Below are 20,175 nucleotides of genomic sequence, written 5' to 3' on the forward strand. Positions count from 1 at the left end.
GGATAGTGCACCCCTACAATTTGTCATGTTTCATGTGTCAGGTAAACCGCGACAAATGGGGCCATATGAATCCCCTTTTTACTATAGTTATATGGTCAGCTATGCATTGCATGTGTTAACTATCTTTATTTCATTAAAAAAATGACAATGTAAAGAGGGCAAAATGCAGCTACAAGGCAGGTACAGCATTTACCCTAATATTTTTTTCCACGGTCTTTTAAGTGGCAGATACAGATATCGTTGTACATGTACATTTCATACATGTACAAAGGTATTTATTCACACATGCAAAATAATTACTAAACAAACTTCAAAAATAAAAGTGCCAATGCAGATAATTAGCAAGCTATTTTCAGCATATTAATCACGGTCTCAAAAATAATAAAACAACTCAATGTGAATGTCTAAGGTGTACTTTTGAAACAAATGTGTACTGCCTCAAATTAAATGCTGCTAACTCCTAATCTTTTAGTAAGATCAAGTGTTCCCTTTTCAAATATACTGTATTTATTCTCAGCATGATTAACTTAGCTAAATATAGGACAAAATAAAATACATTGTATGAACTTGGAACATAAAAACATACTTCCGACTAAAGAGGTAACAGCTTGTAAAGATACAACTACTTCATCTACTTGGTGACCTACAGTGTGTGAGGCTCCCCCCCTTGTCATTTCAAATATTAAAATGCCACTGCCTTTAGTTTGAGCTGGTTTGTGCAGTTTTGTGGGGATCTAATCTGATCAAGGCAGTAAGTCAATAATTTCTGTCAGAATAGAAGTTTAATACCAGGAATGGTGTTCTATCCATTATCACTTACATAATAACATAATTAATGGTTGATTGACCCAATAAAATAACTTGCTGATTTTCAGAAGTAGACCACTGTCATGACCACAGCATGTTTTTTTGGCTTGCTTGAAATAAGAAAATATGTCTTTTAAAAAAAAAAATATGGGCTTGTTTTAAGTTTGACTGTTTTTGCAGGCCACGCATGGATACTGGACACAGCAGGTGATGTTTCCTGTATTCTTGTTATTTTTTGTAAGGGAATTAGATATCAATTAGTTATGGATATAAACAAGCAAGTTAATAACAATTGATACATATTGATAACAATAGACTTTTGACAAAAACAAGAAAGTTTGATCATATTACGCCTATACTGGCTCACCTGCACTGGCTTCCTGTGCACCTAAGATGCGACTTTAAGGTTTTACTACTTACGTATAAAATACTACACGGTTTAGCTCCAGCCTATCTCGCCGATTGTATTGTACCATATGTCCCGGCAAGAAATCTGCGTTCAAAGAACTCCGGCTTGGCGTCCTCTGTGGAGCGGTTAGGGCGATAAGCAAACTGGTATGGGTCGAATGTGGGGGGAAGTCTGAAGACAATGTATTCCTTTACCAGCCTCTCTAAGCACTTCATTACAGATGTTTTTTGGGATAAGTCAGTATTTTAACATAAAAGTGTTTGATTGTGAGGCATTAGAAGCCACAAAATGCAACGGGTCCATCAGACCCACAAACACTGGCTGAGTAACAACAATATGAACACCACACAAGGGTTAAAGTGACTTTTATCTCCACGACAATACATCGGTGACACACTTAGCTACTGAGCTAACGTGATAGCATCGTTCTCAAATGAAGATAGAAACAAAATAAATAAATCCCTGACTGGAAGGATAAACAGAATATCAATAATACTATTAAACCATGTACATGTAACTACACGGTTAAAAATTATCAGCCTGGTAAGGCTTAACAATGCTGTTCCTAACGACGCTAAGGTTAATTTAGCAACTTAGCAACTGGACCTCACAGAACTATGATAAAAACATTAGCGCTCCACCTACGCCAGCCAGCCCTCATCTTCCCATCAACAGCCGTGTTCACCTGCATTCCAGCGATCAACGGCGCGACGAAGGACTTCATCCGTGGGTTTGGCGGCAAGCATCGGCTAGGCGTAGTAAGTACCGTAATTTCCGGACTATAAGCCGCACCTGACTATAAGCCGCACCAGCTAAATTTAGGGGAACATACAGATTGCTCCATATATAAGCCACACCCGACTATAAGCCGCAGGGTTTTGATGTGTAATTACCGTAGTATATAGGGGTTCCTGCTACCACGGAGGGGATTGTCGGGACAGAGATGACTGTTTGGGAACGCAAAGCGTCCCATTTATTAACAATAAATCTTTCAATCATTCAATCAAACTTTCACATCTTTGACATGGCGAACAGCATTCGTGCAGAGTACAAATAATACAACGGTGCAAAGTAATACAAAGTGCTCACCTGTACGTTATCAAAATAACCAGCCTACCGGTATATGAAAAGTCAGTCTTTAATCATTGTGTCATCGTCTTCCTCCTGCGTACTAAAACCACCGAAATCCTCTTCGTCGGTGTCGGAGAAGAACAGGCCGTAAATAAGCCGCACCCTTGTATAAGCCGCAGGGACCAGAACGAGGGGAAAAAGTAGCGGCTTATAGTCCGGAAATTACGGTAGTCCTTGTTGTGTTGCTGTAAGTATTGTACTTAGCCGCTAATACACCGATCCCACCTACAACGTTCTTCTTTGCAGCCTCCATTGTTCATTAAACAAATTGCAAAAGATTCACCAACACAGATGTCCAGAATACTGTGGAATTTTGTCGAAGAAAACAAGAGGTTTATGTATCGGATTTGACGGGGTCCAACCACTTCCGTGGATTCTGTGACATCACGCGCATAAATCATATCCAAAGGAGTTTTTCAACCGGAAGTGTGGCGGAAATTTTAAAATTTCACTTTATAAGTTAACGCGGCCGTATTGGCATGTGTTTCAATGTTAAGATTTCATCATTGATATATAAAACTATCAGACTGCATGGTCGGTAGTAGTGGGTTTCAGTAGGCCTTTAAGCAAGTACAAAGATTAGATGGAAATAATACTTTGTCTTACCTTTTTTTGTATTTTATGTTTGGCCTAAAGCAGAGGGGTAGGGGCTCCATCCTCTCTGGCTGAGAGCTTTAATTAATAAGTACGTCCACCTCACTGTGACGTCACGACGTAGCCAGACGGAGGCATCCAAAACTGCTTGCCATCTCACGCCAAAATGCATTAAGCTTATGATTTGACACTTTGGCATTGCTTAACACGAGTATCCAACATTGTTACAAGATTAGTAAGTCAGAAAAGGCGAATTTCATCATAGCTCCCCTTTAATTAATATGTAAATGTTCTTTTCATGGCCTGCAGAGGGTGTGGATGATTAAGTTAAAGTTAAAGTACCAATGATTGTAACACACACACGAGGTGTGGCGAAATTATTCTCTGCATCACCCAGATCACACCCTGGGAGGTGAGGGGAGCGGTGAGCAGCAGCGGTGGCTGCGCCCGGGAATCATTTTTGGTGATTTAACCCCCACTTCCAACCCTTGATGCTAAGTGCCAAGCAGGGAGGTAATGGGTCCCATTTTTATAGGCAACTTCCTGGGGACTAAGTGACCTGTGGAATATTAATAATTGAATATTAATTATTTTATTCAAATTAAATTAACTGAAAGTGAATTTAAGATGGGAAATAACACAAATATATCAGAAAATATTACGTTTCTCATTGATTATTTTATTTTTTTACTGGTAATGTATAATTTTAAGGAGCAGGGACAAGCAACAAATACATTTTTTTTCTGGTGTTTAAGGTAATTTAAGTAGATTTTTTAAATTGTATTCATTGCTGGACACATTGCAATAAATAATATATTTTACAGGTAATTTTTTCGTGCATTTATTTCATTGCATTTACCGCTAACGCAAATGGTTTTCTATTTCAGCGACTAAAAATAAATTATGACAGACACTGTTTGTCTTATTAATCTTACCATACTACTTACCAAATGACGGCAACACGCGATGACACAGAATTAGTGCGGAATTTCAAGATTAGCCAGGATTTTGTCAATTCTGCCAGAAGGAGGAACGCTGAGAGGAACCCACAGCACAGGTTAAGAAGTAATAATGTTGTTGATAAGGAACCCAGAAAAGTGCAAAAGGAAATACAATGTGACCTGGTAATGTAACAGGAACATTTGGGATAAAAGCAGGATTGGCAGAGAAGGACGGATGAAAACAGTAGGTATTGTTTTAATCCTGTCAGTGGGACCTATGTAATCCTTTGTCAACAACGCAGAAACACGTAGATATTTTTGTTTTTATGGTTAATCCCTGGTTTTACAGCCATTATGTCCATGGTGGTACATTGGTGGCACATCCTCTGCACCCAAAAACCCCAGCAAACACCTTTTTAAATAGTGATGGACACAGAGACAAATAACAATCTATTAATGCCTTTTTAGCACCGCGTTAAGGGGCTGGAGCTTAACCAAAATTGTTCAGTGTGAGGCAGGAGCACCCAGGAATGTCACAAATCAATCACATGATTGTAAAAAACAATGACTGTTAGGACTGTAAATTTAGAAACAGACTTGCTGGCACATTTCATCTACACAAATAATCCCATCAAAGAGCGAGTAGACAGATAATTTATTTTTATTATCTTCCATCAGATCTTTACACTTCCTGTCTCATAGTCTATCGGAAAGTTTGATATCCGTCTGGTGTCTGAAATAAACAATGAATAAGAATGGAGATGGAAATCTGGGCTTCTCTGCTGAGGCTGCTGCCCCCGCGACTCGACCGCAGAAAAGCGCAAGAAGATGGATGGATGGATAAGAATGTGTGCTGGCTTAACAAGTACATGTTGGTTTAGTTTAGCTTCATCTTGATTGAGTTAGCAAATCAGCCAACATACTTTACAATTACAACAATGCTCCACGAATAAAATCATCACTCGTTTACCGCAGCGAATTGGTTCCAGGCCTGATCATGGTTAACAAAGTACTGTGGAATCATGATTTCTTATTAATACAATTAATATTTCCATAGTTACAATATACAAAAAAAAACCATAACTTATGAACTTCTATATACATTTTTAAACATAATTAGAGCCCCTGAAACATGAAATAGCACTCATATTACCTAAAACTTAAACTTGTTTCACCGCCTATAGTAGCCTTGAGTTGTACTGTAGATTACTGTACTTACTGTTAGCCCTGAGGATCCTCCAAGCGTCATTGCTATGGTTGTCACCCAGCCACTACACCAAAACCACCATTTGGAAATACTTTGTCACATCCTGAGTAATTCCTCCAAAGTAGGGGTCCCCAAACTTTTTGACTCGGGGAGCCGCATTGGGTTAAAAAAATTTGGCCGGGGGCTGGGCTGTGTGTGTGTGTGTGTATGTATACTGTATATATATTTCTCACGCACTTATTGACTAAAAGAATGTGCACTTGCCGCACGCTCGCCCGACACTGCGGCGCGAGTGCGATGATGTCACGTTATCGATGGGAAAATGCATTTTTGACAATATGATTTGCCTAAGCGGCTAGGAGACCCCGAGAGTAACAAGTGGTAGACAATAGATTAAAAAGGACAAATTAAAAAAAAAAACCTTGCGACATCCCACGGACGGGATTTTGGACGCTTGCGGGCCGTAGTTTGGAGACCACTGATCTAAACTTTACCGCTGCCAGGTATTTGTTTCTATACTTTTATTGTAATATTTTGAGAATGTTTGTTCTATTTTTGGCCAAAGTAACACAAAGAAAACAATCTGAAGTTGTCTTTATTTTTTAGTTTTAATGCCATGATTTTAATAGTCCGGCCTGCGTGTGCACATATTTCTCTCCATGAGCTTAAAGGCCTACTGAAATGATTTTTTTTTATTTAAACGGGAATAGCAGATCCATTCTATGTGTCATACTTGATCATTTTGCGATATTGCCATATTTTTGCTGAAAGGATTTAGTATAGAACAAAGTCGATAAAGTTTGCAACTTTTGGTCTCTGATAAAAAAAAACCTTGCCTCTACCGGAAGTAGCGTGACGTCACAAGAGCTGGGGCTGCTGAGTCTTTCCTATTGTTTTCAATGATGGCCGCCAGAAGTGAGAGCGATTCCGACCGAAATAGCAACGATTTCCCCTTTAATTTGAGCGAGGATGAAAGATTTTTGGATGAGGAAAGTGCAAGTGAAGAACTAGTGGGGATTGGAAGCGATTCAGAAGCTGTGAGAGGGATAGAGCCATACCGCTTTGAACCCGACGCTGACGAAGACTGTCAGGAGGACGCTGCTGCTATTGATGCTGGAGGAGCACACGATCGCCTTCAGAATACAGAATGGTAAAATGTTATTTATTTATAGACTAGTTTTAGCTTGTGGCCTAGTCTTGCACTGTTACTGTTAGTGTTACAACTTACACCCCAGGCCTATCTATAGACCAAGTATCTATCATTGACACAATGCTGGAGTAACACACGACATAGATCGCCTTCAGAATACAGAATGGTAAAATGTTATTTATTTATAGACTAGTTTTAGCTTGTGGCCTAGTCTTGCACTGTTACTGTTAGTGTTACAAATTACACCCCAGGCCTATCTATAGACTAAGTATCTATCATTGACACAATGTCAAACCTAATTAATTACCCATTATTTCTATGGGCCACAGCTCCATATACCGGCAATACTAAAAATATGCATGTAGATTAATAAGATCCACAACAAGACAATGATAATATTAATTATTCCACATGTTTGCAGATTGCAGGTGTCCATAATAAGAATTGATTTACAAATATTATGAATATTTCTATTTCCAGGTGTACATGTCACAACTGTGTGAACATGGAGACAGTGGCTGAGTGTGTCTGCTGTCGTGAGCTAGATGCAGTGGCCAGAGCGATGGAGGAGGAGAGGGTGGAGACGTGCATCATAGACCACCCTGGCTTTCCATCTGTGTGTCTGGATGAATGGGTGCTGCAGACAGCGTATTACGCCTACGAACAGCAATATGGCGTGCTGCAACAGCAAAATGAGTGAGGCACTAATAAGTTTAAATAATTCTATATTCAATCAACCTTTGGAAGATAAGTCAGAATGAGCACTTTCTTATCTTATTCTTATTCTGTGAAATGTACTGTGCTACAATGTACATGACATTATATATCATAGAAGTATTACATACATAAAACCGTAGATGTCAACAATATTTACAATTTACTTCAACAGTAAATGACAAATGAATAGAATGCATGACAATGTCTTTTGCATCTCAGAGAACAGTGAGTCACTGTGTATCCATGTCCGAATAATAACAGCTGCCATCATTTGCTAACAACTATTTTGTACTTGCAGGCGGAGACGACACACAGCCTATCGACAGTTTGTCCGCTTCTGCTGGGGATATCTGGGAAAGGAGATAAGGGTGGTACTACCAGCTTGTGTAGTACATAAGATTAGGACAACATTCCCATCGATGGACTACACGGGGTTCAAAGACGTGCAGTGACTGCAACACAATCCACATGGCCACTGTACTTAATCAATAAAAGAAATCAATCAATCAATGTTTATTTATATAGCCCTAAATCACAAATGTCTCAAAGGGCTGCACAAGCCACAACGACATCCTCGGTACAGAGCCCACATAAGGGCAAGGAAAACTCACCCCAGTGGGACGTCAATGTGAATGACTATGAGAAACCTTGGAGAGGACCGCATATGTGGGTAAACCCCCCCCTCTAGGGGAGACCGAAAGCAATGGATGTCGAGTGGGTCTGACATAATATTGTGAAAGTCCAGTCCTTAGTGGATCTAACATAATAGTAAGAGTCCAGTCCATAGTGGGGCCAGCAGGAGGCCATCCCGAGCGGAGACGGGTCAGCAGCGCAGAGATGTCCCCAACCGATGCACAGGCGAGCGATCCAACCTGGGTCCCAACTCTGGACATGGACAGCCAGAACTTCATCCATGGTCACCGGAATAACCCCTCCACAAGGGGGAGAGGGTGGGGGGGGGGGGGGGGGTCAGAGGAGAAAAGAAAAGAAACGGCAGATCAACTGGTCTAAAAATGGGGGTCTATTTAAAGGCTAGAGTATACAAATGAGTTTTAAAATGGGACTTAAATGCTTCTACTGAGGTAGCATCTCTAACTGTTACCGGGAGGGCAGTTAACACTTACCGAAGCGACTCCTGTGCTTGGCGATGGCTTCCTCCTTGTCTGGCTTCTCCAGTTCATCGCAGAGGAAGGGAGGCACATCCACAGTGACGCTGACTGGTGTTCTCTGGTTAGGGGTCTGTCTGCAGCCAGCAACAACCTCCCTGATCAAGTCATCTATGTAGCCTGCAAAATACAATTGTACATGTTCCTGCTCACAACATAATATACTCATGGAGAGTGAAACTTGACAGTATTATTATCATGATACAAAGTGTCAAGTGTTTACATGTTTTGTGTCCTCTACACTTACGGTATGTTGGCTCTGTCGCGATTTTCCTGACCACATGGCCCCCTGCTTTATACTTCGGGTAGCGTACTGCATAGCGCTCAGCACCCGCTTGTGTAGTGGCTATAGGGCGGCTCGAGTTTTCATTCCAGTGCAGCCCAGCAAGCAGGTTCCTAGGTGTGGTAACAGAATAATGTAATAATTAGTACTAAAGTATGGCACACTCTAGTGACACTTAGATTAGTGTGGAAACATACCTGCACAGCATTCCGATGTATGAGAAGACATACATTTTCGGTGCGAACTGTATAAGATAAAATACACTTTATTCAGTCATGCGTCCATACAATGTGTGTGTAAATGTATAAATAGTTTGTAAATTTGAATACAAATGTTTGTGTATTAAACTGTTTATAGTCAGCTATTAAAGCTTGATCTCCTGCAATAATGAAGCTGTTTTGTTTTTAATTTTAACACCACGCCAGAATTGTTTGCAATCTTTCTCACCAAGATGCCTAGCCACTATGTTGGACCTCTAACTGCCTAGCCACTATGTTGGACCTCTAACTGCCTAGCCACTATTTGGACCTCTAACATTCTCTTGCTTACACTGACTGTATCAAGGCTACATTTAGTATGCTCTAGTATTGTGCTCCCTGGCCACCAAAGTCCTAGTGGCAGGTGGTAACCACCGACGCCACCTACAGGCGATCAGCCTAATTCTCACCTGTATGATAAGGCTATGGAACGCCTCCACCTTGGAAGTCTGGTGTTCACCCGACAGCATGGCGATATCTTTCAGCAGGGACTTGTTGTTGACCACCTCCTCCAGCTCCAGTTTCACTGCTGAGTGTGAACCTAAACATAAATTTAAAATAGAACAATGTTTCAACAAAAATGTTCCAGTCAACTTAAACTGGTTATTTACTTACAAGTTTATCTGAATTTTTTGACTTTCAAAAGATGTGCAGGAAAATACTGCTAGTCCCTCACTGCTTTCGGGCAACTTATTTGCCTACTCACTTTGTTTGAGCCATTTCTTTTGCCGTTGCAGTTGTCCATGAGTACAAATTGGGAATAGGTCGCCATGGTCCTTGTGGATGTTCTGAATGTGTCGCTCCACAGACTTCCACTTGGCAACCAGAAGTTCCCCCTCTCCAGGCGGTGTAGACACTGCTGCCCAGTAGAGGTGGTTGATTATACTTTGCACCCAGGGCTTCAGGTCTTCACAGTCCTTATGCTTGTAGATGGCCTTCAGTTTCTTTCCGATGGCTACAAACAGAAAAAAGCTGAAATTTGTGGATTAAATACAATATGGCATTCATCTGATCACTAATATGTACACACTACTTCACAACTTGTCATGCATACAAATAATCCAACTAACATTTTGCAACATGCCAGATGCCATAGCAGTGCCGTGTATTGGGCATGTTTTTCGCGAATCCATTTAGCGATCTGTCTGTGTCGGTCTGTCACCAGCACCCCGACATCCAGGTCCCAGCTGATCAGCAGCTCCACCATCCTCTTCAGTCCTTCCATCTCCATATGGTAGCTGCCAAGACATTCGTTGCTCTGGAATATATATAACAGAAAAGGAATGAGCAAAGAAAAAAATGAAAAAGGGGCTTAGTATACATTGAAATGGTTAATGTTATTAGACAAATTTACTAGGATAATTCTGGAAAATCCCTTCTCTGCTTATTATGTTACTAGTGTTTTAGTGAGATTATATGGTCGTACCTGTACAACCTGAAGGTCGAGAACCACATTGGCCACAAGCTCCATTGTGGTGTAGGTACCAAACTTGGCACTGTGTCCCGGACTGTCTGCTCACCCATCACCACCAAGGACGAGGGGTCGGCCTTCCACTTGCAGCATGGTGAGGTGCGTCCGTTGCTGTTCCTCCCACACCTTTTTGATGGCTGGCTGCAGGATGAGCTCCTGGTGGTTGAAAAATGTCCTCTTCACATACGTGACCACTCCAATGCTGTTCAGCACTTGCAACACCTTTCCAGAAGATGCGCCAGCGAAGAGGATGCCAGCAGATAGCAGGATGTTGCCCGCGGCATAAGGGCCAATGTTTGGCTGGCTGCTCCAACTACTCCTCTGGTCACATGATGCACATTGAAGAGTCATGGTCAGCTGTGTACCGTTTGAATCCCAAGAAGGGCTTATGTCCTGGCTGCCACAGACTGGACGGTGACACCACTTGACGAGACTCTGGAGGCACGACTCAAAGATGATGTACTTCGGTTCCTTGTGGCAGCCCTCTTCACGCATCTGGTGAGTACGTGGGCGATCTGGCGACCCGTCAGATTGACACGGATCCGATGTCGATGACTCACTCGGCACATAGCTGTCATCGGAAGAACCACTAACAAAAGGCGCAGTGGGACTTGATGCTGGTCCTACATCAAACAATGCAGGAGCACCTGGAGTTGCTATGTTAGTCTGCATCTCGGGGCTGTCAGATGGAGCTGCTACACTTGACGATGGGACTTCACTAACCCTGGCCAGCCGAGCTCTAACCCTCTCGAGGATCTCTGGGGTCACCTGGTGTCCTAGCAATAAAATCAAACACAAGTTGTTTTATATAATCTGTTAAAATTAAACTAGAATCACATACTAATTATTGTCTTTGAATCACCTAATTTATCTGTCTACTCTACTCTGCACAGGCAGCTGTGCAATGTGTACTGTGATGTGCAGAATCATGTTCATCACCGAAATAGACATACCCTTTGATCTATGATGTATTTTCCCTGTTTGGGTGCTCTTGCTACTGGTCATTGCTGTTGGTGCTCTCCCAATCGGTACCCAGTCCGTCTGGCATCCTTGTTCTCTTGTATTTCCCTGGAAATGGAGAAACAGCTACATGTAATATGGATACCTCATTTACATAAATTATGAATACTTTTGTATTGGGCTTGAACTGTAATCCATTTGAACATTGATTAGGAAAACAAATCGAACCTGATCTTGATTGCCCTCCTCATCAGGCAAATCTAGTGCCATTGCCATTGGTTCATCCACCGCATCCGCCACTGATGCCGTAGTCGTACTGGCCATGATCTGATCTATTGTCTGTAAATGTACAATACTTTATATTATTGTCTATTGTAATCTATTGACACTATTGACAGTAATGTCAGTAAATGTACGATACTTTATACTGCAGAAGAACTTGACTAGAACTTGAAGCAAAAATTATATGTAGACTATTTTATTGTTAATTTATTTCATTGTTCATGGAGTAGACCAGTGGTTCTCAAATGGGGGTACGCGTACCCCTGGGGGTACTTGAAGGTATGCCAAGGAGTACGTGAGAAATGTTTTAAATATTCTAAAAATAGCAACAATTCAAAAATCCTTTATAAATATATTTATTGAATAATACTTCAACAAAATAAATGTTTAGAATTAAGTTCATGAATCCAGATGGATCTCTATTACAATCCCCAAAGAGGGAACTTTAAGTTGATGATTACTTCTATGTGTAGAAATCTTTATTTATAATTGAATCACTTGTTTATTTTCAACAAGTTTTTTGTTATTTTTATATATTTTTTTCCAAATAGTTCAAGAAAGACCACTACAAATGAGCAATGTTTTGCACTGTTATACAATTTAATAAATCAGAAACTGACGACATAGTGCTGTATTTTACTTTTTTTTCTCTATTTTTCAAACAAAAATGCTTTGCTCTGATTAGGGGATACTTGAGTTAAAAAAATGTTCACAGGGGGTACATCACTGAAAAAAGGTTGAGAACCACTGGAGTAGTCTATGACTGTGTGTGTGAGTTTTGATTGATTGATTGATTGATACTTTTATTAGTAGGTTGCACAGTGAAGTATATATTCTGTACAATTGACCACTAAATGGTAACACCCCAATAAGTTTGTCAACTTGTTTAAGTCGGGGTCCACTTAAATTGATTCATGATACAGATATATACTATCAGATATATACTATCATCATAATACAGTCATCACACAAGATAATTACATTGCATTGTTTACATTATTTACAATCCGGGGTGTGGAGGGGTTAGGTTTGGTTGTTATCATCAGTCATCAACAATTGAGAACAAAGAAATGGATATTGGAACAGTGTAGTCTGACTATGGAAACTGGAAATCAAGATTCTTACCCTCTTCCTTTCCCTTTTGGCAAATGCAGACCTCATGTGCACAGTCTGTCCACTTGTGGAGGGTGTGGGGTGCTCTGAACTTGTCGAACTTGCACTTAAGCATGGCCGTGGTCTGTTGAAAATAGTTGGCTTCGCACCTTTCTTCAGCACGAGTCGACGGGTGGGGGCGATGCCCATGGCTGCCCTTTGCAAGGGACCCTCTTCGAAACATGATTGTTCGAAATGTTCGCTGCATAATACACTGTGCTTTGTGTGTGTGGTCCAATCCAACCGTGTTCGCTTGACTTCTTTGTTCCATATTAAAGCTTGGTCACCATCTTTTGGGAATAAAAACAATGCAACACCAGTTGTGTTTGTCTTTGTGTTGCTACATCCCGCAGCAACACACCGCTTTCCACTTACAGCTTTCTTTTTTGTAGTCTCCATTGTTAATTGAACAAATTGCAAAAGATTCACCAACAGATGTCCAGAATACTGTGGAATTTTGTCGAAGAAAACATAGGTTTTTATGTCGGGTCCGATACGGTCCAACCTCTTCCGTAGCTCTTGTGACGTCACGCGCATACGTCATATGCAAATGAGTTTTTCGAACGGAAGTGTGGCGGGAATTTTAAAATTGCACTTTATAAGTTAACCCGGCCGTATTGGCATGTGTTGCAATGTTAAGATTTCATCATTGATATATAAACTATCAGACTGCGTGGTCGGTAGTAGTGGGTTTCAGTAGGCCTTTAAATGAGTTGGACACCCCTGATGTACAATATTATAGTATGTGTAACAGCTGCAGCAAAAAGAGGGGAGCATAAAATAGAGAGTAGATCCAGCAGAAAATAGACATTATAAACAAAGAGGTGGAAGCGGTTGGACACATTTAAAAAAACCAAAAAACCTTGAGACTTCCCACGGGTCGAATTTTGGTTGCTGGCGGGCCGTATTCGGCCTGCTGGCCGTATTTTGGGGACCACTGCTCTAAGGCCTAGTTCAGGGGTCGGCAACCCGTGGCTCTAGAGCCGCATGCGGCTCTTTAGCGCCGCCCTAGTGGCTCTCTGGAACTTTTTCATAAATGTATGAAAAATTTAAAAAGATGAGGGAAAAAAAAAAAGTTTTTGTTTTAATATGGTTTCAGTAGGAGGACAAACATGACACAAACCTCCCTAATTGTTATAAAGCACACTGTTTATATTAAACATGCTTCACTGATTCGAGTATTTGGCGAGCACCGTTTTGTCCTACTAATTTTGGCGGTCCTTGAACTCACCGTAGTTTGTTTACATGTATAACTTTCTCCGACTTTCTAGGACGTGTTTTATGCCACTTTTTTTTCTGTCTTCATTTTGTCCACCAAACTTTTAACGTTGTGCATGAATGCACAAAGGTGAGTTTTGTTGATGTTATTGACTTGTGTGGAGTGTTAATCAGACATTTTTGGTCACTGCATGACTGCAAGCTAATCAATGCTAAAATGCTATTTAGGCTAGCTATATGTACATATTGCATCATTATGCCTCATTTGTAGGTATATTTGAGGTCATTTAGTTTCCTTTAAGTCATCTTAATTCAATTTATATCTCATGACACACTATCTGTATGTAATATGGCTTTTAACTTTTTGCGGCTCCAGACAAATTTGTTTTTGTATTTTTGGTCCAATATGGCTCTTTCAACATTTTGGGTTGCCGACCCCTGGCCTAGTTCATACTGCAGGTCAATTTTGATTGTTTTGCCCATAAGGGACCTGTATCGGATTTCCTCATGTCAGTGTGAACAGTGCAATTCCGAATTTAATAAATCAGACTCAGGCCTCTTTTGTATGTGACTATAAATCAGATATGTATGCGATGCAACTGTAGGCTGACTGCTCGAGTCCTGTTCAAAGGCTTCCTTATTGTCCGTAGTCTAGTAGACATTCTTCGTGTATGTTTTACATACAAGTGTTTGTCAATCTTAAACATTCATTTATGTCCCATCACATTTGTGAACTGTTGAGAGTGAGCGATAGCGCTTTTTTTTGTTGGTAAATGAGAAGCGATGAGAGATTATCATTATCTCTAACATGTAAGTGCCGCCTTTTTGCTAGGTCAGCATTGCAAATGAAAATGTTCTTAATTGTATTACCCTGGACTAGTTGTATATAGGTTCTATGGTAGTATAGTACCGCGATACTAATGAATAACTTTCGGTACTATATCGCCTCTGGAACGTACCGGTCCCGCACCCCCTCCCCCCCCGCGCGCGCGTCATCGTCACGTCATGACATTGCTGGTTCACGAGCAGACGAGCATGTTCGGTAGCACACAATCACGTAGTACTTACAAACTCCGTTTCCATATGAGTTGGGAAATTGTGTTGGATGTACATATAAACGGAATACAATGATTTGCAAATCATTTTCAACTCATATTCAGTTGAATATGCTACAAAGACAACATATTTGATGTTCAAACCGATAAACATTTTTTTTTGTGGAAATAATCATTAACTTTAGAATTTGATGCCAGCAACACGTGACAAATAAGTTAAGAAAGGTGGCAATAAATACTGATAAAGTTGAGGAATGCTCATCAAACACTTATTTGGGACATCCCACAGGTGAACAGGCAAATTGGGAACAGGTGGGTGCCATGATTGGGTATAAAAGTAGATTCCATGAAATGCTCAGTCATTCACAAACAAGGATGGGGCGAGGGTCACCACTTTGTCAACAAATGCGTGAGCACATTGTTGAACAGTTTATGAAAAACCTTTCTCAACCAGCTATTGCAAGGAATTTAGGGATTTCACCATCTATGGTCCGTAATATCATCAAAGGGTTCAGAGAACCTGGAGAAATCACTGCACGTAAGCAGCTAAGCCAGTGACCTGCGATCCCTCAGGCTGTACTGCATCAACAAATGACATCAGTGTGTAAAGGATATCACCACATGGGCTCAGGAACCCTTCAGAAACCCACTGTCAGTAACTACAGTCGGTCGCTACATCTGTAAGTGCAAGTTAAAACTCTCCTATGCAAGGCGAAAACCGTTTATCAACAACACCCAGAAACGCCGTCGGCTTTGCTGGGCCTGAGCTCATCTAAGATGGACTGATAGAAAGTGGAAAAGTGTTCTGTGGTCTGACGAGTCCACATTTCAAATTGTTTTTGGAAACTGTGGACGTCGTGTCCTCCGGACCAAAGAGAAAAAGAACCATCCAGATTGTTATAGGCGCAAAGTTGAAAATCCAGCATCTGTGATTGTATGGGGGTGTATTAGTGCCCAAGACATGGGTAACTTACACATCTGTGAAGGCGCCATTAATGCTGAAAGGTACATACAGGTTTTGGAGCAACATATGTTGCCATCCAAGCAACATTACCATGGACGCCCCTGCTTATTTCAGCAAGACAATGCCAAGCCACGTGTTACATCAACGTGGCTTCATAGTAAAAGAGTGCGGGTACTAGACTGGCCTGCCTGTAGTCCAGACCTGTCTCCCATTGAAAATGTGTGGCGCATTATGAAACCTAAAATACCACAATGGAGACCCCCGGACTGTTGAACAACTTAAGCTGTACATCAAGCAAGAATGGGAAATAATTCCACCTGAGAAGCTTAAAAAATGTGTCTCCTCAGTTCCCAAAAGTTTACTGAGTGTTGTTAAAAGGAAAGGCCATGTAACACAGTGGTGAACATGCCCTTTCCCAACTACTTTGGCACATGTTGCCGCCATGAAATTTTAAGTTAATTATTATTTGCAAAAAAATAGTTTATGAGTTTGAACATCAAATATCTTGTCTTTGTAGTGCATTCAATTGAATATGGGTTGAAAATGATTTGCAAATCATTGTATTCCGTTTATATTTACATCTAACACAATTGCCTAACTCATATGGAAACGGGGTTTGTACAAGCAGACACAGTGTGTCGACAGAAAAGGGAGAACGGACATATTTTGGCTTAAAAACCTAAGATAAAGGTGAAGTTATAACACTGAAACAACCTCAGGAAGAGATGCTTTAAGACAAGGCTAGCTAGCTAACAACTAACGTCCATCCGCCATCGGCAGTGTTTTAGCTACTACTAAATCACTAATCCTGGTCTCCATGGCGACAAATAAAGTACGTTTCTTACAAGTATCATCCCTGCAGGACGAGGAATAGCTAAACATGCCTCACTACACACCGTAGCTCACTGGCATCAAAATGTAAACAAACGCCATTGGTGGATCTACACCTGACATCCACTGTAATGATACCGAGTACAAGTACGTATCTAGTCGATACTACTATGATAACGTCAATATTTTTTGGCGTCACAACATCTTCTTTTGTTGTTTTAAAATGTATATTGTGTTTATAAACTCAGTAACTATGTCCCTGGACACATGAGGACTTTGAATATGACCAATGTATGATCCACTGTTTCCCACACATTCATTTATTTGTGGCGGCCCGCCACGAAATAATTACTTCCGCTAGAAATAGATTTTTTTTTTTTTTTTTTTGTCCTGTCCAGCTTCTCAGGCAAATCATATAGTTGATGTAGATGCCCATATCGGCTGTTCAGATTTACTTTACAAAAGAGAAGTGTAGGATACTTCTCTTGTTGCCTTATTTGTATTTGACTTTATTAAATGTATTTATATTATCATTTGGTGCAGCCGGGCCGGAGCAGGAGGGGATAGAAAGAGAGAAAAAAGAAGACAGGAGGGGAAATTGTGGGGACAAGAGGGGGATTAGACAGAGAGACAAAAACAACAACAGCAAACACAACAACAACAACAACAACAACAACAACAACAACAACAACAATAGAGCAATAAGCAGTTAGCGAAAATAAAAAACTAAACAGAAATGACAATGAGCATTATTACACTACGAATGGAGCAATACAAATACCAATAGAAATAGCGCTATTGATAATGAACAATACCAATACTTTACCTTTATTATCAACAATACAGTTTTTCAAATGCAACAATGCATATACCTGTACGTAATGATAACTTAAGATACGAAAGAATGCACGCAGTAACAGTCACCTGTTACCATACCAACGAGCTAACGTGTCCAGGTTATAACCCTGTTGTCAATAAACACACTTGGAGACGGTGCTTCAGATACTAATACTAATTTGATACTGTAGTAGTTATCTTTTGTATATTCATAATGTAAAATGGATGGATGGATGGATGGACGTTTAAAACAAAACTGTTATTATTAATTAGTAGGTATACATTTTTTGAGCCTTTTTAGAGAAAATCTTTATGCAAATTACTCGATGATGTCATAGTGACCACGCCCATAGCCACGCCCACACCGCCACAGGTATCTTGGCAGTTTATGGGAAACACTGTGATCCTGTAGCTACTTGGTATCGGATTGATACCCAAATTTGTGGTATCATCCAAAACTAATGTAAAGTATCAAACAACAGAAGAATAAGTGATTATTACATTTTCACATAAGTTAGACAGAGACATGTTAAAAGAGAAATTAAGCAGATATTAACAGTAAATGAACAAGTAGATTAATAATACATTTTCTACCACTTGTCCTTAATAATGTTGACAAAACAATAGAATGATAAATGATACAATATGTTACTGCATACGCCAGCAGACTAATTGGGAGCCATTGTTTGTTTACTTACTGCTAAAAGACAAGTTGTCTTGTATGTTCACTATTTTATTTAAGGACCCCAAAAGGGACAAGCGGTAGAAAATGGATGGATGGATGGACTTAACTGCAATAAGAAACATATGTTTAATGTACCCTAAGATTTTTTGTTCTAATAAAGCCAATAATGCAAATTTTTTTGTGGTCCCCTTTATTTAGAAAAATACATAAAAGTATCAAAATAATTTTAGTACCGGTACCAAAATATTGATATCGTTACAACACTACCCTGGACAAATAAATGTTGAATAAATATATTAAAATACATGTTAACAAGGAAGTTAATGTTTATGTACTACATTACCTAGAAGGCTTAGAGTCGTAGGGGAATCGGAAGGAGGTCTGAACTATGCAGGAGGACAACAATTATGTCAATAAAGAGTTGATATATTGTTACTCGTTGCTGTTTCTGCTTCGTCTACACAAGAAACAAATAAAAGTTTTGATTCGACATTTGACGTGCGCATTTGAGCATCACTCAGAGACTAATTTCATTGGTGAAAACAATGTCGATTGGCCAAAATGTGCGATAAGTTGCATTGAACAGAACTGTGAGATTGCGCATAATTCGCGGAGATTGGTTGAATTTGCGTAAATTGCCACGATCACACCATTGCAAATTCCTGGAGTGAAAGGGGCGTGGTTGGAGTGTTGCGTATATCTATGTGCTAAACATTCAACATGTCTTTTCTAGAACCCCTCAGCGACTTAAGCTAGCCACTTACGTGCCCGATTTTAAACCTTAACATCCAGCACAAAATCAACACATGAATAATAATAAACTTCCATGTTTTAGCACTGTAAGAGAAGACTTACTTACAGTTATTTGGATAAGTCACACATGCAGACGACTGCATATCGCACAGGTACAGGAAGAAACAAGCAGTTTTGCTTAAAAGGTATTTCTTTTATCCTATAAATATTATATTCTAAATCTTGAGTTAGCACAGCAATACAGAAGATGTCTTTGTTTGCCAATCAAGACTTTATAATAGCTTAGGTTACATCCTGGACTTACATGTTTCCTTCTCTTGAGCATCGTTTGGCATTTCCTTGCCTGGGAGCTTTAAGTATGATGTTAGTGGGTCAGCGTGGTTTATGGGATTTAGCCCCCAGAGTAAGTCAGAGGCTCCTTAAATCCAGGCTAAAACGACCTCTTAACTTAATTGAGGCTGCAAGTGAGTGCAATAACACTGATTGTTGTTATCATAAAGCCACAGATGCATTGCAGGCCTCAGTGTTAATATTAACAATAAAAGCCACAACAGTGGTGCGAATACAAATGAGCTCTCAGAACTAAAAACAATATAATTCTGCAACAATTTCACTATAATTGATTCATCAAGTAAAAACGTTCATAATCTTTAGAACATTACATTTTAAAACATAGTAATAATCTTTTCCCCATTTTTAGTGACTAAAGTGAGACTAATGCCTATTCAAACATCTGTTTGATAAATCAACTCAAATTAGCAGAATCCCCAAAAAGACTTATATTTTTATTTTGTTGCCCTGGCAATAAAAACTTTAATGCCTTGCTTATTATGCACTTGTAATGTTTCTCTGTTATCTGCGCGTGCTAATATAGCAAATAAACTGCAAACATAACATGCATATTAATGTGAATGGTTAGCTTCTCAGCGTGATTTAGATTAATAATACAAGATATGTTAGCCTACAAGATGATCAATAATCAATAAATACTTGTTGAACTGGGTTCTGTGAATAGCATTACAATCATCAAGAAAAGGGTAGACCTGTTACATGTGTAGACCACCCACTCAAATCAATTTGTAAACAGGACGTTGTGACTCACACCTTGTCGCTGAAAGCTATTTTTGTATGGGAGGTGAATTGGTGGGTGCCACTGAAATGTACTGTACAAACTAGGTTACGACTCAAAACTTGGGTGCAAAGAGGCAAGTTAAACTAGCTTAATAATGGTGTACTAGTAACATAACTCCCATGCATACTCTATAAGCCAGACCTGGGCAAATAAAGGCCCCGGGGCCACATGTG

General features: G+C 40.0%; 1 protein-coding gene across 2 annotated transcripts; it reads right to left on the reverse strand.

Moving 5' to 3' along the window:
- Window positions 1–9,780: 9,780 nt before the first annotated feature.
- LOC133633548 (uncharacterized) lies at window positions 9,781–12,657 on the reverse strand. 2 transcript variants are annotated; one of them, XM_062026102.1, is made up of 5 exons: window positions 12,501–12,657; window positions 11,322–11,432; window positions 11,087–11,201; window positions 10,089–10,909; window positions 9,781–9,920 (listed from the first exon to the last, which is right to left on the reverse strand). In XM_062026102.1, exons 1-4 carry the CDS (start codon window positions 12,534–12,536, stop codon window positions 10,179–10,181), a joined length of 993 nt encoding a protein of 330 aa, XP_061882086.1. In that variant the 5' UTR covers window positions 12,537–12,657; the 3' UTR covers window positions 9,781–9,920; window positions 10,089–10,178. The 2 variants fall into 2 exon arrangements, with proteins under 2 accessions (XP_061882086.1, XP_061882088.1); XM_062026104.1 differs by lacking the exon at window positions 11,322–11,432.
- Window positions 12,658–20,175: the final 7,518 nt, after the last annotated feature.

The sequence above is a fragment of the Entelurus aequoreus genome, linkage group LG18 (genome assembly GCF_033978785.1).
Source record: "Entelurus aequoreus isolate RoL-2023_Sb linkage group LG18, RoL_Eaeq_v1.1, whole genome shotgun sequence".
In the NCBI taxonomy this organism is placed as follows: Eukaryota; Metazoa; Chordata; class Actinopteri; order Syngnathiformes; family Syngnathidae; genus Entelurus; species Entelurus aequoreus.

What these genes read in the sequence shown, in the direction of transcription:
- LOC133633548 (XM_062026102.1), bottom strand. Translation starts at nt 12,536, where the DNA reads ATGAGGTCTGCATTTGCCAAAAGGGAAAGGAAGAGG. An exon ending in CCAAAAGGGAAAGGAAGAGG is followed by an intron (nt 11,433 to 12,500) that starts GTAAGAATCTTG and finishes GTACATTTACAG; the next exon opens with ACAATAGATCAGATCATGGC. An exon ending in AATACATCATAGATCAAAGG is followed by an intron (nt 10,910 to 11,086) that starts GTATGTCTATTT and finishes TTTTATTGCTAG; the next exon opens with GACACCAGGTGACCCCAGAG.